Here is a 19,672-nt window from a genome sequence, read left to right on the forward strand (position 1 = left end):
TGCCATTTCAACCACCAAAGTCATGGACACGCCTTAAATAGGTTATTATTGACTTGGGGATTAAGTTATCGTAAACCCAACGCACACTTCTACAGATACAAGTATTTATGGCGGGGGGCGGACTGACCAGATGAATAACTGAACTCAGTGAACTGAAGTAAGTTGATGGCCCCTTGGGCTGCTCTATTTGTGAGTAGCCCCGATCCGTATGTGTATGTATTCAGGGCAAATCATATAAGCAGGTCTGAAACACCTCCTGTGCGGGGGCCATCTGTAACAGGTAATCAGATATACTCCCTCGCTTGAAAATCAAATGATAAAACGGAATTGACCTCGGGGCATGATGACATATTAACAGTAAATGTACAAACATATTTGATCAGAACTGAATCAGCCAGCTTTATTTATGTTTGTTGCTGAAAAAGGCACTTCACCATCGCGTGCTCGTTTCTTTAAAATGCGTCATTTCTACATCTTAGAAGAAGAGTAGCTGGTTTAAAAAAAAGTTGCCTCAAAACTTCGCACCGTCTCTCTCGTTTGTATAATCATCCCGGATCAGAACTCGAGGTATGGAAATGTGTTATCTCCCAGAAGAACTGCGAACAAGCGTCCTGTCAAGCACGCGCATAAATTAGAAGAGCTCCTATTTTCCATATGATTATGGATTCAAAAGTGCACGAATTACAGCAGCGCCGACTCCCTGCGGACAGGAACAGCAGCGCGCGCAGTCTGAAGCAGAACCCATTTGTTTAATTTAGCCGACTGAAGTGAGTGAACCTGTACGGAAGGCTCCGAGGGCAGCATCGTCGATCTTTATAATAGAATAAGTGACGAAAATAATTCGGAGGTTCTCCGGGTGAAAGTTTCTGGGTTAGGGGCCTGAACTAAGAAAGCCCCGCCTCCCATACTGGATATTAATTATCTTCAAGTCGTCATTAACATTTTATTCGTGGAGCACAACCACCAGTCTGAAAATTCCTTTAAAAGCAGAGTCCCATGTTATAAGTGTCAAAGGGATGGTCAGGGACCAGGGCTGGACTGGGAACCAAAACTGGTCAAGAGCTCAGCCGGCCGCGTGGCGGGTATGAGGGTGGTAGGGGTGCTAGCAGAAGGCTTTGTGCCTCTTTTGTTGCTGGGGGCCGATATTGCAGCTACGCTACTGTAACAAAACCGGCCTCCCCGTGTGCTGACATCCAAAAACATGCGGATAGCTAAATAAAAGTTTTAACTTTTGAATGTACACTGGTGAATATTTAATCTGATTCAAATGAAATCTGTGAATTTCCCAGTGCGTTGCGAGCCTGCCTTTATTGTTTTGTGAATTGTAATGGGTATTGTTAATATTAATGCTTATTGGAGCGTTATGTTTTTTCCCCACAGTCTTTGTTTCATTACCCTACTGTTTCAAAAATAAATTGTTATCTTTTCATTTTCAGCACCTGACAACCTGAAACATTACCGCATTTTGGGGCAATTTTCCAGCAAACAACAAGAGGACCCCAACCTCCTTTGCTGCTCTCTCACCCGACCCCGGCTACAACCCAGCAAACACCAGTGTTAAAGGTAAGGCAACTGATGCTATATATTTTTTTACATCGTAGTTAGAGCATGTATGTCATGTGGTCACTCTCAAGGCCCTCAAGCAGTGTCTTTCAGTGCCTCCAGCAACACTATGGCACAGAGAGGCAGGAGGCAGTACGGCTCTATTTTTAGCAGTCATTTGAGATGTATTAGGATAATGCACACAATATATATGTATAATGTATTTATACTGAAATTTGATATTATTGCACTGCACCTTATACGTTGTACTTTGATTATTGACAGGTTTCTTTAATATATATATATATATATATATATATATATATATTGGTAAGGCCAGCAACACCCGACACCCCATCATGAATACAGTACAAGAGCTGATTACAAAGTCATTCCAGTCACGGCCACTTGAACAAAAACTGAAGTTAAAAGAATTGGGACCTCATCAGCCTGAAATAAACCTACAGCAAACTACCCAGGACAGAGGAAAAATGTCAAAACGTACATTCTCAAATGCCTGGTACACAAAAGCTGATTGGCTTACAGGCTGCCCTATACGCAATTCTCTGTTCTGCTTCCCCTGCTTGCTGTTTGGCGGTGACTTTTCTTGGACACGGCAAGGAATGGTCGACCTGAAGCACATCGCTGAAAAAATAAAGAAGCATGCGCTCACAAGAAATCATCTGGAAAACCTGACAAGACTGGGAATGTTGGGGGAAGACGCACCAATTGAGCAGCAGATAAATGATGCGTATCGCAAATCCATTCAAAAACACAATGAAGCTGTGGATAAGAACAGACAAAATCTATCCAAGATCATTGATTGCATTCGTTTCTGTGGTGCTTTCGAACTGGCATTGCGAGGCCATGATGAATCGGAAACTTCCTCAAAACCTGGGATCTTCCGAGGCCTAGTGGATTTAATGTCAACCATAGACCAGGATTTGGAAAGACATTTAGCACATGCTACAGTCTTTAAGGGCACCTCTAATACAATACAAAATGAACTCCTTGACTGTATGCTCGAAATTATAAGAAGCCATATTGTGCAAGAGTTGCGAAACACAGACTTTGTGGCTATTCAGGCTGATGACACCACTGATGTGTCCACTCAAACACAGTCCGTGTTAGTGTTTCGGTACCTTGACAGTGACAGAAACATTGTGGAAAGATTTTATGGCTTCACGCATTTAAGTGACTCTAGTGCAGCAACCATCACTGAAGCAATACTGTGTCAACTGGACTTAATTTTCCCGGACCTGCCTCAAAAACAAAAGCTTATCGCACAAAGCTATGACGGTGCATCCGTAATGAGTGGGAGCCTTAGTGGAGTTCAGAAGAGAATTCGAGATGTGTACCCTAATGCTCATTTTGTGCACTGTTACGCCCACCAACTCAATCTTATTATGCAACAGGCGGTATCAAAGATCAGAGAGACACGAGTCTTCTTTCAGGATATCGGAGGCATAGCAGCATTCTTCACACGTTCCCCCAAAAGAACAGAAGCCCTTCATGAGATTGTGGACAAAAGCGTACCAAGGGGATCCTCAACTCGTTGGAACTTTCACATTCGTACAGTCAACTTAATCTTTGAACAGAGGGAGGGCCTTGAGAAATGTTTTGTCGCCATAGCATCCAGAGCAGACTTTGATCACACAAGTCAGAATGAAGCCCATGGCTTTATTAGAACACTACAAGACAAAGAGTTTCAGTTCTTACTGTTTTTATTTCATGACATAATGATTCCTGTTGATGTGTGATACGATCAGTTGCAAAGAAAAGACCTAGATACTGTCTCTGTGAAAGCCAATACATCTGCATTTGTACAACAGATTATGAAAGTGAGAGATGGGGTTGAAGATTTAGAGAGCAAACTGCCGCAGCATTCTGTTTTTGCAAACCGCAGACAAAACATCACCTCTCTGGTTCGAATTGGAAAGGAGATATGTGACATTGTAATTGTGCAGGCGAAAGAACGCTTTTCGTTCACAAAACATTTGGTGAGTGCGACTTTATTGCAAGGTAAAGAGTTTGCACAATATGATGAATCCTTCCCTGAGCGTGCTCTGAATCAGGCTGTGGAAGCGTATCCTATGCTCAAAAAAGAGCAGCTGAGAACTGAGTTAACTGTACTCTACGGAATGCCTGTGTACCGGAAGGCCACAAGCGCCTTGACTTTGCTGAGTTTAATTCATAAACTGCATATGGAAAACTCACTTACAGAGACAGTGACTTTACTAAAAATTGTGATTACGACTCCAATGACAACAGTAGAAGCTGAACGATGTTTTTCAGCCTTAAAGCGCATAAAGACATTCCTCAGGAACACCATGCTAGAGGAAAGACTAAATGCTTTGGCGATGCTATCTGTAGAGAGCAAGCTAGTCCAAAAGATACCGGACTTCAACATGAAAGTAATTGACAAGTTTGCTACACTGAAAGAGAGACGTGCGGATTTCATCTACAAAAAGTGAATGCTGCTACTTGTTTGAATACAAAAAATTCTGATTGAGGTAAGAAATGCATTGTTATCTCTGTTTTTAAAAGTTTTGTAGTGTTTGTTCTATTTGGAGACTACACAGATTTGCTCACCTTTGTTCACTGGCCGGACCTGTCTCCCGCAGGGTGAACGATTCGTTGCTTGTGTTGCCTATCAAACCTTTCCCCTTGGCAAATTGCGAAAACCTTTATACCAGTGGTTCCCAAACTGTTTACTCCTGAGGACCCCAATTGAGTCACCACTGGAAGCCGGGGACCCCCAAGCAATTTGTATGACTTAAATTTCAAACATTAAAACAGTAATTCGAAAACAATAAACACACGTGTGCACACAAAACGGATACTCGAATTACTAAGGATTTTAGTATTTTATATCGAAAGAATTAGCAAAAAACAGGAGGGTTAGCGCTGCATCTCCATGACTAACTTTTAAATGGTTGGTTTTATTTCGCAGTATGAGACTCCTGCCAGGGCCAGACTGGAAACCCAAAGCAGCCCAGGCAAATGTTTTCAGACCAGTCCCCATACAGTGCACACCTAGTGCAGTGAGTGCGCCTGACCACTACAAAGGGGGCTTTGGGAGGCTCTCCCCCCAAGACAATTTAGGAAACAATGGTGCAGTCTACAACAAATGTATCATTATATATTGAATTGTATCAGCTTTTAAAGAGTAGTAAATGATGACCTTACTATGCACCAGGATATGACAATCTTTGTTGGGGTTCTTCAATGATTCCCATATTCTCCCCTCCTCCAACAGTGCCTCTCATCTCTCCATAGCCCCTCTGTCACATGTATTTAATTTGTTTTATAACATCTCTCATACCATTGAAGGATGTCAGAGCACCTTAAATCACACACATATAGGGGCTGATTTACAAGCCCCTTGCGCCACAGGTGCGTCACAAAAAGTGATGCACCAGTGACGCATTTATTTTTAGTGCCCCATATTTCCAAGGCAGGAAAAGCAACCCTGCGTGACTTTTACTGGTCTTGTAAATATGGCCCAATTGCACACAGCACTTTACGTGAAAGGGACGTTCCATGAGTGTTGCTGTGGGTGTTCCCACGCATAACCCATGGAACCAGACACATTTCCAGATTTACGAGGAATCGTAAATCTGGAAATGTGTCTGAATGCTACGCCACCCCAGGGGAGGCGTAGGGAGGGGCAACTTGGAGAAATTTATTAATTTCTCCTCTTTCTATGCATGTTGCATTCTGCAGCACGCATAGAAACAGGATATTACCTCTGGTGATTGTTTATGTACAGGAAGGTGTCCCTTCCTGCACATAAACAATCAGTAAAACAATGACGTTTTGCAAGTTCTATGTGTGCTAATGCAGCACACTTAGAAGTTGAAAAACACCATTTCTGATTGTTTACATGCAGGAAGGGTTACTTCCTGCACATAAACAATCTCCCCACGACACAGGCATCCTTGCACCATGGTGCAAATGTGCCTGTGCAGGCGTATGGCAGCAGTTTGTGCGCCAGCACAGGGGGAAGCACAGAGATGCAACATATTGTTGTAAATATGTCGCATCCCTGTGCTTCGAAAGTGACTCAGTGCGGCGCAGCCAAATGGCTTGCGACACAGTCAATTTTCTTGCAAATCTGCCCCATGGAGACAATGATTCATACGTGTAAATCAGTGTATAGAAAATGTTACACAAGGCAAATGCGACTACAGGGTGTAGGATTCACATGTTATTCATACTGGTAGGCATTTTTAAAGAGTGCTTGGTCTGGAGAAGCACAAACTCAGGATTCAGAACATAACAGTGGTTAGCATTGACTTTAACAATAAAAATGTATTTCCACCCAAATAAACCTTTTTAGCAGGATTAGGATAATGAAAGACTTGAAACAAACATATGTTTCTAACTTGTATCATGCAGCTTGCAAGCAGCTCTTTGATGACAGTTTATAGGTCACTGTGCTAGATTACGGTTGTCACTTATGAACTGCACAGTAACAAAAGAATCTGTGACTAAAGCAGTAACCCACTAACCTAGGCACATAAAAAATGTTTTTCAAAATGCATGGTACACGTTCTTTGCAGTAGGCATATTAACCCTCTGTGCTACATTAGATAAGTCAAAGCTGCCACTTGACACAACTCTCATCTCTCTCCAGCAGGTACATTAATCACCGACGTAATCTTGACACTTTTATTGTTGCTGGAAAACTGCTGATTCTACAAGGAACTTTTTTGTGCTTTTAAAATTACTGCCTGAGGACCCCCCTGGGAATGTGACCACAGTTTGGGAAACACTGCTTTATACCATTTATATTTGGGGTACTTGCGTGGACCTATGTGAAGTGTGTGTACAAAGTTCAGCTCAACCAGAATCACGGTAACAGCGCATTGCGCTGCCTCTTTTATATTCAGTATATTGTAAGACTGTTTTTCTTCCCCCGCCTTTCCTTGTTTTGTTTCCCTGTTTTCCCCTTGCTTGCCATTCGTTACTCTAGAGTCTTATTCAGTATGTTGTAAGACTGTTTTTCTTCCCCCGCCTTTCCTTGTTTTGTTTCCCTGTTTTCCCCTTGCGTGCCATTCGTTACTCTAGAGTCTAATAGAGTCGGAAGGCCGTAGGGGGAAGACTGTGGACTTTTCTTCAAGTTCCTGACGCTCCTGCGGAACGAGCCTGGCAACCATTACACTGCTGTGCAACTTCTTCTACTCTTAGAGCTGAGATTTCCATGAGTCTTATAGTCTGAATTCAGCACCTGAGCATAATAGGACAGAATGTATGAAGCTCTGTGGTAATACTGAATAAGCAGCTACCTATGTTATGCCATCTATTAATGTAATAACTGCACTTTCACAATTGCTTTATTAACCTTCCTGCTTTCTCAAATTTGCTTGAAAATGCACGATTTTTCTTCTTTTTTTTCAAAATTTTCTTGGGGGGGGGGTTATCCCCCCAAACCCCCCTTTTGGGGTTCGGGCTCGCTCGCTGCGCTCGCTCGCTACGGTGCTGTATGCTAATTCGTTTGCGCCCCACCACTTTAAAATCTCACCCACCGCCCCTGATCCCGAGTTGTAGAGCCTGGCAATCGGTCCTTCTGGAGGATCTTCTGTAACAGCAGCAGGGGAGGGTTCTCCACTTGAACCGGTCAACGATGTGCCTTCATGCATGGAAATTGAGCATCAACAGTTGACAGCTATTGAACTTCCACCTGAGGTCTGCAATGTTATCTTAGCAGCCCGGCCTCCCTCCACCAAGACAGTGTATGCCATCCATTGGAATCCATTTGTGGCATGGTATGTTGGGAAACTGATTATCTGCTCTCCTTTCTTAAGTTCTTTTGTTTATCCTTACCCTAGCCCAGCAAGGCTCTGCATTGGGCACTTTGAAGGGCTATTTATCTGCCATCTCCACTTTCAGGTCTGTCAGATCAGCCCTCTCTCTTCAAGTCTCCTTAATGGTCTACAACATATGTTTCCCCCATCTCCCTTTGTTGAGCCTCAATGGGACCTTAACTTGGTTCCTACTTTCTTAATATGCACTCTTTGAGCTGCTTCATTCCTGTCCACTTAGGCTCCTCACCACCAAGATGGCCTTTCTGGTGGCAATTACATCTGGCAGAGGGTCAGTGAGCTACAGGCACTGTCCTCTCAACCTCCCTACATCTCCTTTTTTCCAGTGAAACTGGTCCTTCAGATTTGAGTGTCCTCCTTGAAGAAGGTAGTTTCCCAGTTCCACATAGGCCAGTCTATCACTTTGCCAATCTTTTACGCTCTGCCTCCTCTCTTTAAGGAAGTGGAGAGACTCCACTGGCTGGGCCCAAAAATAGACTGTTGTCATTCTACCTTGATCACGTAAAACTGTTCTGGGTGTACCATCAACTCTTCATGGGGTATGTCGGGGCCAAGAAATGGGAGGCCGTGCAGAAACGACCATCTTCCAATGGATCGTGCTATGTATTAAAATCTGCTGTGCATGCCAAAAAAACAACCCCCTGACTGTTTGCTTGCTCATTCAACTAGAGCCAAGGCTGTGACCACTGAATTAGCATGCAGAGTTCCAGTCCTAGACATCTGCCAGGCAGTAACATGGACATCTCTCCATACCTTTTTCAAGCACTACTGCCTAGACAGTCAGGTCCATAGGGATGATCACTTTGCCCATTCGGTCTTGCAGGACTTTTTAGTGTGAAATTGTTTTGCAGACCCACTTCCGGGGAAGTATTGCTTTGGTATCCATTCTAAGGTAAGAAATCTGTGGCTAGAAATCTCTAGCAGATGAACAAATTACTTACCTTCAGTAACGCCTTATCTGTAGAGACTCTATCTAGCCGCAGATTCCTTACCGACCCACCCATCTTCCCTGCTCTGTGAATAGATTTCTAGTGTGAAGGCTATTCCCCTTTCATGGCCCTAGTTTTTCACATCAGTGGTCAGTGTTCTTTGTGCCTTTCCCACTCCTGGTGTGGAAAGTCACAAACAGAAACAGACTTCAGCGTGCTGGGGTGGCGCCTACATAGGCTCTGTGCACGTCATTTCTGGCACAGATGATGATGCTACATGGAGGTGAACAATGCCACCTACCATGCGCAAGTGTACTTCTCCCAAAACAAATTCTGGATCCAATCTAACACCCGGGGATTATTCTAAGGTAAGGAATCTGCGGCTAGATAAAGCTAAGTAATTTGTTCTTTGTGTTATAGCCACTTGAAGTACACTTTCTTGCAGATCTTCTCCATCCCCCCCCCCCCCCCCCCAGTGATCTACAGCTGTGTTGCATCCTAGCTAGGTTTTCACTATATAAATATCAATACATACATACTTATCAGCTAGTAGTGCGACTTCTTATTTGGTTGTGTGATTTCACATCCAAAGTTGAGTGGAACCACAAAGTGACACCTTTCGGCACAGAGGAGCTATAGTAAGAGTTTCTAGGTCCAGTCTGGCACCTCAGGGCGATTTCCCAGTTTGGAAATCGGCATATAGAGTACCTACCAGAAAGATCATTATTGAAAGTAAATAACAAATTCCTTGATGTTGGTGTTCTCTTATTATGCTACTTGGGTACATATGGTCTTGTGATGTGTGTGCAAATGCATAGTTCTTGTGGTAGTTGTCGTTCCTAATGTTTATGTTCTTGAATTCTTTGAACACCTAATGAGTAGTCAACAAGCACACAACTCTTGTCACACAAAGAGGTTCTGTATTGTTTGCATACTCAACAACTTTAACTTATTTCAGACCGTGATTAGCAATGTGCCTATATAATATAAGCATGATTATAAGCAGACCACCATCAATCAGCTGATGATCTGTGAACATTGCCACTACCTGTCCTCTCTATTTTTATTTGCCTTACTCTTATTTCAATATGCTTTCCAGAAAGAAAATGTTGATGCTGTTTTGGCAGTAGCGCAGTGTTGCATGCTCCTGAAACAGACTCCGCGGGCCAGAAATCAACTGAAGCGGCTTTCCAAAGTGAGTTGGTCCTTGTTGGATGCAGAGGTCCTGGAGAAGAGCTGGCTTTTGTTATCTGACATCTACATCAAGTCAGCAAAATATGACATTGCCACTGAGCTACTAAAACGTTGCTTACAGTACAATAAGGTTAGTGTTGATGAATCCAGTACCCAATTAATCACTTGTCACTAGTAGCCTTCAGGCTGAAAGATTAAGTCAAGAATTGGTTGTGAAGTTTTCTTCAGAGCACACTGCCCCTAAAAAAAGTGAAATTGTCTTTATTATGTAGTAAATGTCAATATCATTCCTGCTACTCTTGTTAAAGTGGCTCCTTCGACATTCTTGACAGCGGGGTATGCGATATGAATCGGATCAGAACATGCCTGAGAGGAGCTTTTCTTACTTCTTGGGTCACTGTCACTTCTTGCTCTTGATTCAGTGCCAACACAATGCATGATATGTATATCAGAGATTCATCTGAAATAAGGATTTTCCAATCCCCCCTTAGCCTAACAGCTCTGAGGGATTGGAAAATCCCAGAAATGTTGGGAAAATCTGTTATTTCAGACAAAATGTTGCAATTTGGGTCCTTTCTTGTTGCGGGTGATAGTTCTACTCATGTAAGGGGTGTACCAATTCTATTAGTAAAAGTGTGGACATTCTGGGTGGCAGGGCTTTTGACAATCCCTTCACTTCCTGAAACATTTCCTCTCAAAAATGTGCAGAAAATCATATATTTTATCCAAGGTTTGATGTTTGGAGAACAATATGCGTAAGAACATGTGGTGATATTCCATAAGCCACAGAATCTTGAAGCCCTCAGATGTCTAGTTTCCAGAAGTGTCTTGGGCTGGTAGGTTCCTAGGAGTGCCAACTGGCTTTGGGACCAAATACTACAGCAACCACGTCTCCCAAATGTTTGAAATTTCACAAAAAAATCTTAATGTACCTATGCTTCATTTTTGGGCTTTTACTTCTATGGGTGATAAGCCCACCCACACAAGTGTGTTACCGTTCTTTTTGGGAAAAGTGTAGGAATGATGGATAGCAGGACTTTTGTCAGTCCTCACAGATTCCAGAACTTTCCCCGAGATAGATGAGGAAAATCTAATATTTTAGCCAAAGCTCGAAATTTGCTGAGCGTTCTGGGTAAGAAAAAGTGTTGGGAATCATGTAAGACACATTACTCTGGACTCCCCTGAGTGTCTAGTTGTCAGAAATGTCTGGGATTGGTAGGGTACGCTGGATGTTTACCACCCAGGCCAAATTACCGCCACAACCCTTATCCTCAAATGTTTTAATTCCAAGGATTAATCTTGATGTCTCCATGTTGCATATTGGGTCTTTTCCTTTTGCGCATGAAAGGCCTACTAACACAAGTGGGCTACCATATTTAGCAGGAAACACGTGGTAACACAGAATAGTAGAACATTTGTTATTAGCAATTGGTTTTTTTCTCCATTTTTGGGTTCCAAATATATGTTCGAGTACAAGATAGAACAACAGTTTGCAAATTGCAAACTGAATGAAACATTTCCTAGCGATCGTAACAGAAAGTTTCAATTCTATTAATGACTCGGAGGCATGGATTAGGCTGTACTTCCTCCGCTTTATTTAACAGCAGCCATTCAAAGTAAACAACAAACAACTACAATTCCCATGAAGCCTTGGGAATGTGGAAAGAAAAAAGGCAGATAGTCCAATCAGAAGTCCATCCCAATCTCCAGCCAATGAGAGAGAAGCCACAGTGTTTAGTCCATCTTCTCTATTCACCATGCCTCTTTCGACGTGCGAAAGCCACTTCTTCTTTTTCATGAGTCTTGTTTATTTGCGTTGCCTCCTACGACGACAGGCCCACATTACACCCAGCACGTGGCTTAGGTTTATCCTGTGAACAAAACCTTGCAATTATCTCAATCTCAAACTGACAAAGACAGTGAACACCAGCATGCTCAACACAGCACTGAGAAAATAACAAATTAATTACTTACTAGTTACGGGGGGACTATTCCATTCCAGAATCACTGGGTGGGATAATCCTCGCCTTAATAAAGTCCTTAATAGAATTGAAACTTTCCGTAACAATAGCAAGGACATTTTTTATTCTATGTCCGGATTGGAGCTCGGATTATGCTAGTTCAAAGCTTACTTACCACCAAACTAGCCATATTCAGGATGGGTTTAAAATAGAACCTCTTAAAGGTTGAGTTAGAGTACCAATCCGCTGCATTGAGGATATCCTCCAGTCTGGCTCGGAGGGCGAAGGTCTCGTAAGGCATTGCATCGCGCGTCTAATGGGTGCCAAACGTGCGCAGTTTAAGGCCAGCCTCTTGCATCACCCATCTGACGTTTCCCCGGAGGTCCGAGCTCTGCGGACATCTACTCATACGCCTTGAGACAACCCATGACACACAACTTGGGGAAGTCTGGAAAAGCCGGGTGGGAAACTGACCTGGTACCACATTTCGTCCATCTACGGATCGTAAAGGTAATACCAGAAGGTGAGAAAGTGCGCCCGTAATATCCAGGGCGCGCATGTCTGAGACTCTCCGACAGGAAATCAAACAGAGTAACATGGCCAGCTTGGCCGATAGCTCTTTTCTGGACAAAAAGCGATTGGGTTGCAAGGATAGGAAGAGGTTGGGGACCACGTTGACATCCCATAGCGCCGAGTATCTTGGTTGTGGCAGGGGCGACAGGCATACACCCCCCAACAGGCAACACACAAAGGAGTGTTCGCTGATAGGACCGCCATCCACTGGGAGGTGTCCCACCGAAATCGCCGAGCGAAAGGAATTGATCGACCTGTAGGCCAATCCCTCCTCTACTAGGGAGGCCAGGAAATTGAGAATGTGGATCACATCTGCTGCCACCGGATCAAGACCCTGTTGTAAACACCAACGGGTCCATCGGTTCCAGGAGGGATTGGTAGCATTTGACTGTGCTGTCTGCCAAGGCTCTGGATAAGAGTCCCTCAGTTGCGTCCGAAAGGCCTGGGAGCGACCATCGTCCCCTGTAATCCTCCATGCCCTGAGCGACATCCACCCTCGCAGGATCAATGGATGAGGCTGATGATTCGGGTTGAGCAAAACCTCTGGAAAGAGGGGGAGAAGGATTGGAAAATCCAAGAAAGTTTCAGAAGAACTGGAAACCAAACTTTAGATCTCTACAGCGGGGTGACCATCACCACCTCCACCCTCTGATGCCTGATCTGTGCCAAGGCCCTTGTAATCATTGCGAACAGGGGAAACGAATAGCCCCGTCTCTGGTTACCAGTCCTGAAGGAACGCATCCGTGGCAGCCGCCAGGGGATCCGGCTTCGAACTGAAGAACTTGGGCGTCTGATGTTCCAGTCTGGATGCAAAGAGGTCGACAGTGAATGGACCTCACTTCTCCCAAAGAGAAGAAAACACCATCAGTGGAGTTTCCACAGACTCGAATCCCGGAAGTTGTGGGACTGGAAATCTGCCCCCTGATTGGCTTGGCCCGGCAAGTACTCTGCTGTGACTGAAATCTGATGGTCCAGGCAATATTGCCAGAAGCTAATTGCGAAATTGGAGAGGGCCTTGGGGCGAGTGCCCACCCAAGTAGTTTATGTATCGTACTGCAGATACATTGTCCATCTTGAGAAGGACGCATGCCTGCACCGAGCTCTTGGTCCAGCATCTCACCGCGAAGGACCCCACCAACAGTTTGAGGCTATTCGTATGTAACTGTTCGTGAGGAGACCACGATCCTCCGGTGTAGAATTCGCCACATCTGCCACCCCACCCTGACCTGCTGCCGTCTGACTTTATAGCGATGTCTGGAGCTGACCCGAAGATTGCCTGACCGTTGCAAGCCTCCATGTTGGTCACCCACCAGTCGATATCAGCACGTGCCCCTCCTGACAGGGTTACCATTTGAGAGTAAGACAGGCCCCTGCGCAAGTGCTCGGCTTTCAATCGTTGTATGGCTTGATAATGTAGAGGGCCAGAAAAAATGGCCTGAATCGAAGATGATAGAAGGCCCACGACCCGGGCTAGATGTCGCAGCGAGACCCACTGTCTGATCAAGGTTCTCCGCAACTCGTGTCGGATCTTTGCCACCTTCCGAGAAGGGAGGCTGAGAGTAGCATTGACAGAGTCTATCAAGAAACCTAGAAAAGTCACCTTTTGGGAAGGAACCTGGAGGGACTTGGTCTCGTTGACCATGCGTCCCAAGCTCTGAAGGAGAGCAACTGCCATCTGTAACTGGAGCTCAAGCTTGTCTGGACATTGCGCCATGATGAGGATGTTGTCGAGATAAACTATTAACCGGAGTCCTTGCGTCCGCAGGAGTTACACGACCGGCCTGAGAACCTACGTGAAACACCAAGGAGCGGAAGAGAGCCCGAAAGGCAGGGTGGTGAATTTGTAAGTTTAGTTGTTCCACAGAAACTGCAGGAACCGCTGGTGAGGAGGAAAAATGGGAACCGCGAGATACGCGTCCTTGAGGTCCAGATGCAACATCCAGTCCCGGGGCCGAAGCACATCCCGGTAGAGGTGGATTCCCTCCATTTTGAAGTGGTGGTAGACTAACCATTCGTTGAACTCGCAGAGGTTGCTAACCGGCCACTGGCCTCCATTGGCCTTGTTGACCAAAAAGATGTTGCAGATGAAGCTCTGCGGATGCGTGGTCGCTTGAGATATGGCCCCTTTGGCTAAGAAGGAACACACCTCCTCGTCCACCAACTTCTTCTCGGTTTCCGAAAAGCGAAGCAGTCGCGGGTGGCGGCCTGCCAGGGGGAATCGTAGAACTCCATTTGAAATCCCTGCACAGTCTGCACCACCCAGACATTGTTTGTGATGGAAGTCCAAGCTGTGAAAAAATTTGCCAGCCGGCCCCCTACTTTTACAAGGGAAGAACGGAGAACACTCACCGGAGCCGTTGGTTGCATCTGCGCCTGTGCCACCTCTTCCTCTGCTATTATAGGGTAGGGTAGAAATTGGCGAGTTTGGTCCTGAAACTGGCCGTGGCGGGAGCCTTGTCCCCTTGGGAGGATATTGGTTATTTGGACGGCCGGACAAGCACCCCCTAACTCAGCAAGCCCAATGGAAAACCCGGTTCAGGAAAACTTTCTTCATGGAAGTATTTGCTTTGTCTAGGGAGGTAAATGTATTTACGAACTTCCCTAAATCCTTTATAAAGGGTTCCCTGAAGAGTCCCCCTTGCGCAATATGCCCCACCTCGGAGTCTGCTAAATTACCCAGTTTGGGGTCGACCTCAATCATCAGGGAGCGGCGACGCTCCATTAATAGCGCACAGTTTTCCCTTGCCCAAAAAGATGCTCCAAGACAGTTACGTTCCTCCTTCCCCAAATGTTTCCGAATGCGCCCGCCACATGGATTGCCACCTTCTCTGCCAGGGCCCATTCGGAAGACCTCGGGTGAAAGATGTCCTCGGGTCTAACATATCTGCGCTCAACCCCTGGTCCCCTGGGGCAGGAATGGGAGGGTTGGAAGAAGGTAACCAGGGTCGGTAGGGGCCCTAGTCATCTGTGTCCCTGTGGTCTTCCTCAGTCGGAGTTACAGGGGCAGAAGGGGGCCGGGGTTTTGCTGGCCAGGAAGGCCTGTTTGAGCCTGGCAAAGTCATCAAGATGCACACCAGCCTCGCCAGGGCGTTTCGCTGGAACCCCATCTTGGTCAAGTGGGGCCGAGGGGGTACCCTCACTGGGCGTTTGGGGGACCCCTCGTCCTGGGGCAAGGACTGTCATTTTTGCACAGACCTGTGCGATTTGCTGAGAGGCGTTCCTCTAAGGGTGTCATTGCCTCTGACACTGCCCTATATATTGAAGCATCCGCCGCTTCATAAACCTATCATCCCAAGGGAAGTCAGCCAAGGGGTCTTTCTCTCCTTGGTCCTCATCATAGGGCTCCATTATCTAGGTACCAACTTAAATGGGCTAGCTGGACCCCTCCCACAGCCCAGGGTAGGCGACAAACCACGTGGGTACCAAGCGCTTTTTGTGGGGCACTGATTATCGTTTAGCACAGCACTGGGGCTGGCAAATTAAAAGGGGGGCTGGGTGGCAGCCTAATATTTTGTGGGGCAAGCCTCATGGTCATTGGTCACGCCCCGGGACACCTACAAACACCCCGGTGCAGAATCAAAAGGGGGGGGCCCTCCTTGGAGTGTGTTGCTGCAGGTATCTGGCTTGCAATATGTGATACGGACTTCTCCCACTGGGGGGTATTAAACAAATCACAGTACTGAACCTGAATAGGGCGTTCGCCAGAAATAACTAGGCAAATCACGGTCTCATGGCCGGTACAGACCCCTGTGAGGGCGTCTCTCCCCAGGGGCCAAAGGCTCAGGCCGGCGGCGCGCAGCTCCAACTCCTCAGGACTTACAGGAATTCGGTTTGCGCGTTGCAACCGAATGATGCGCTCAGGTGCCACCTAGGCGCGGGAGGACTGCACTGCAGAGCCACACCACAAAAGCGAAACGGCCGCAAAGGAGCGAGAACATTCCCGCGGCCGTGCAGGATACTTAAGACACTCACAAAGTGAGAACAATATAATCGATTTACAAGTATATAATCAAGACCAGCACAATTAAACATGCTAAATGCCGTTAAACAGTCATGCGACAAGAGAGAAAAAGCCACTTATCTAGGCTGCGAGCAGCGAAGAAAGAGGCATGGTGAATAGAAAAGATGGGTTATGAACACCGTGGCTTCCCGTTTATTGGCTGGAGACTGGGATGGACTATCTGCCTTTTTTTCCCCACATTCCCAAGGCTTTATGGGAATTGTAGTTGTTTCTTGTATACTTTGAATGGCTGCTGTTGAATAAAGCGGAGAAAGTATAGTATAATCCGAGCCTCCGGTCCTGACATAGAATCGCATGACATTAGTTAATCCAAGATTCAGAGTCCTACAAGTAGCCACTATTCGAAAAGTCTGATATTTGGGCAAATTGTAAAAGCATGTATAGCATTTCTTAATACCCATTTTTCATACATAAGATTTTACCTTATGAATTGATGCGTGGGTGGTGCACAGAAATAACTGATGTAATCTGCAGCTTGGGTGAGGGATCTGGGTGTTGCTTGTTTTTGGCCAAACAACAAACACTCTACTTTATTGCCACCAGACGGACCTGATGAACATAACAATATATTACTTTAGTCGACTGGCCATCGTGCAAGAAATTACAGATGGAAACATTGTCACGTATGTTTTTTCCTACTTACTTTCATTAGTTTTTGGTAAAACCATGAGCCGTCTACACAAATACCTCCTTCCTGAAATGAGAATTGTCTACGTTTCAGAAATGTACAGCTTCATGGGGTTTTTTCTATTTATTTATTGAAACATTTACATAAGATATAAAGCAAACAATAGAGTTCCCACAGTGCATACTTCTTTACACATATTTGAGCAATATGAGTGTGTGCGACCCTATGACTGAGAAGTAAAAGTCAACGTTATACAGCAGTGTTAGGTTCCATTTGCCTTGTGATTGTGCCTAGGTCTATAGCATTTTGTCGCTGCTTGATGGTTCCCACAGTGTCAGCTGTTGCATGTTTCCTGCTCAGCTTGTAAAAATAAACCGGCTCTAAGGGGGCTCCAGATGTCTTTTGAGCCAGATTTAATTGGCATAAGTGCTCACTTCTCTTCCAGTTTCTCCTAACAAGAAGACATAGCCTTCAACCAGCAGCATATACATGGGCAGGCACTTCACTTCCAATGCAGTGCCATTCTCTCTCGTCCAGAAACCATATCATAGCTGTGAGTTTGAGTGTCATCTGGATTGTCCCTGACATAGCCCAGCAGGGCGACTGGAGGTGTTTTGGGTACCATATCACAGATCGCTTTATCTATACAATCAAAAACAAAAGTGTAGAACTCTGCTACACCCCCAAGTGCATAAAATAAGCATCAGCTGTGCAGCAGTGCATAGAGCATGCATCGGTCAATAGTCCCATCCTGTACAATCCAATAGGTGTACAATATAATCGATGTAGGAATTTAATATAAGTGAGGCACCATTGGATTGTTAGCCAGCCTCAGGCTAGCCAAATAAAGACAGTCCAAACAGGCACTACTACTAAGCCAGTCCATGCCTACACTGTACATTTAACAGTGTCAAATCGTGTCCCTGGGGAGTATTGGCATTGCACATACTGCCATAGCCAAGAAGCATGAAGGCAGCGTTATCCACCTCTGCCGCAGCTTGGGGCAGATACAGCATGGGATGAACCCAGTAGTGCACAAATTGGGCCTGCAGGCAGTAATAACACCATTCTATAGCAGACACACACAGTCCTCCCTGTTTGAATGGTAGGGTTAGCACATCCCAAGATAATCTCTGATGCTACCAGCCCCCTCCAGGAGAGTCAAGATAGATCTGACTTGTTTAGAAAAGACCTCCAAGAGTGGAATCTGATTTTCCATTAAAATATAAAGACTTTTGGGCAACACTACTATCTTTTTGATGGCTATTCTCCCTGCAAGGGACAAGGGCAAAATGGACCAGACAGGAATATGCACTCTTCTGGCACCCAACAACTGCACCATAGTTTTCTTGCCGAGTTTGTCCCAAGTCACCACTTATCCAGATACCCAAGTATTGTACAGTCGTGTTAGCCCACTTCATTGGGAACGCCAGTGGGGATCGTGGTCTCAGTCAGATGAAAGATAAACGACTTGGACCCATTAATAGTGATTCCAGAAAGAGCACCAAATGTAGGGAATTGACATAGCATAGGCACAAGATTTAATACAGGGTCATTCACATAAATGGTCTCATCATCTGTGTGCATAGATACCATAAGGCTTTGAGCCGTATAATTTAGGCCACGTACGGCTGATGTTGCCACTAGTGGCTTCATGGCAAAGGCATGTAGAATCAGGTAATCTGGGCATCTCTGTCAAGTGCCTGTACTAATTGTGAAGAGTGGGAAAACCACACTATTGACATGGAACCTGGCAGTAGGTAATTCATACAACATCCTGATCCACTGAAGGAATTAATGGCAAAAGTGTATGTGTTAGAGCGATGCAAAAGATAGGGACACTCTAGTGAGTCGACTGCATTCGTAGCATCAAGAAACACCACTGTCGCTGATAGTTGCAGATTTAATGTGTGGAGCAATGCTAAAAGGGTTTGAAGGTTGTGGTCAGTGGAACGTCCTGCAACGAAGCCCAACTGATCTGGGCTAATGACATCTGGGAAGAGAGGAAGGGTCTTAGGAGCAAGCAGTTTGCTCAGTATTTTATCTATGTGGATAGAGTTCTGTACAATGCATACAGATTGGGCTTTAGGGTAGTTACTATTAAGGCTGCCTGAACGGAGGGAGGCGGGTGGCAGCGTTCCTGGTTTCCTCATACATTATGTGCAGATGCAGAGCTAGTTCCTCAGCGTACTCCTGGCCATAGCTTGAATTTTATCTTCATCTGAAAAAAAGTTAGTTATAGATTCCTTACCTTAGAATTACCCCCAGATGTCATGGATCCGGAAAGTTTTTCGTCAGCACTACCCTTGTTAGTTGGAAGGTTACATCGGTAGACTCTGTGTCAGTCTTTGTGGTTGCCGGAATGACGTCACGGTAGCTACATAGACGCTGCCCTCGCGTGCTGAAGTCAGTTCTTTCTTTTTCCGCGCCAGAAAGTGCAGATCTGGAGAGAGCGTTTGTGAGAAGTTGGCCTGATATATGATGTCACTAATTCTAGTGTACACCTTGTATCAGTACAAACAACCCTTATGGTGATTGGTTGTAAAGTCAACCTTATAGACCAGCTATCCTAGTGGTAGCATGGACAAGAGCAGTCTTAGGCTAAACTCTGAATGGCATGTGAAGCCAGCTGTTATACCATTTGTAACCCCTTGAATACCAAATGAAAGGACACCACAACAGATATATATATATATAAAATAAAGTGTATTTATTCTAGTCAAACCCTCAGCACTCTTTATGAGATTCGAGGTAAGTACAACACAGTCTTATTCAAGCATACATTAAGTCACACAGGTAAGTAATACAGTTAGGCCCTAGGGGCCATGCAAACCATATACTATGTAAGTGGTATAAGGACCACTGTCACGGAAATAGGATAGGCCTAGGCCTAGGGAATCGCTGGGGCCACACTATACTACCCAAGGTTAGGAAGTGGGAGGCCCACGGGATTCAGGTGCAGAGTGGAAACACTCGCGCGTAATGCGTATAATCGA

General features: G+C 45.3%; 2 protein-coding genes across 2 annotated transcripts in view; both read left to right on the plus strand.

Annotated features, from left to right (window-relative positions):
* LOC146789712 (tetratricopeptide repeat protein 21B-like) overlaps positions 1 to 19,672 on the plus strand; it is a 459,544-nt gene that overhangs the window by 325,287 nt on the left and 114,585 nt on the right. The window contains exon 21 of the mRNA XM_085631181.1: positions 9,399 to 9,623. Coding sequence (XP_085487307.1) covers positions 9,399 to 9,623 — 225 coding nt within the window. The remainder of the gene's footprint in view (positions 1 to 9,398; positions 9,624 to 19,672) is intronic.
* Positions 1,902 to 6,799, plus strand: LOC146789713 (zinc finger MYM-type protein 1-like). Its single transcript, XM_085630055.1, has 2 exons — positions 1,902 to 4,055; positions 6,182 to 6,799. Exon 1 carries the CDS (start codon positions 1,902 to 1,904, stop codon positions 3,300 to 3,302), a length of 1,401 nt encoding a protein of 466 aa, XP_085486181.1. The 3' UTR covers positions 3,303 to 4,055; positions 6,182 to 6,799.

The sequence above is a fragment of the Triturus cristatus genome, chromosome 10 (assembly GCF_964204655.1).
Source record: "Triturus cristatus chromosome 10, aTriCri1.1, whole genome shotgun sequence".
NCBI classification, from domain to species: domain Eukaryota; kingdom Metazoa; phylum Chordata; class Amphibia; order Caudata; family Salamandridae; genus Triturus; species Triturus cristatus.

Excerpts from the sequence above, each read along its gene's own strand:
- LOC146789713 (XM_085630055.1), top strand. The coding sequence starts at position 1,902 with ATGAATACAGTACAAGAGCTGATTACAAAGTCATTCCAGTCACGGCCA.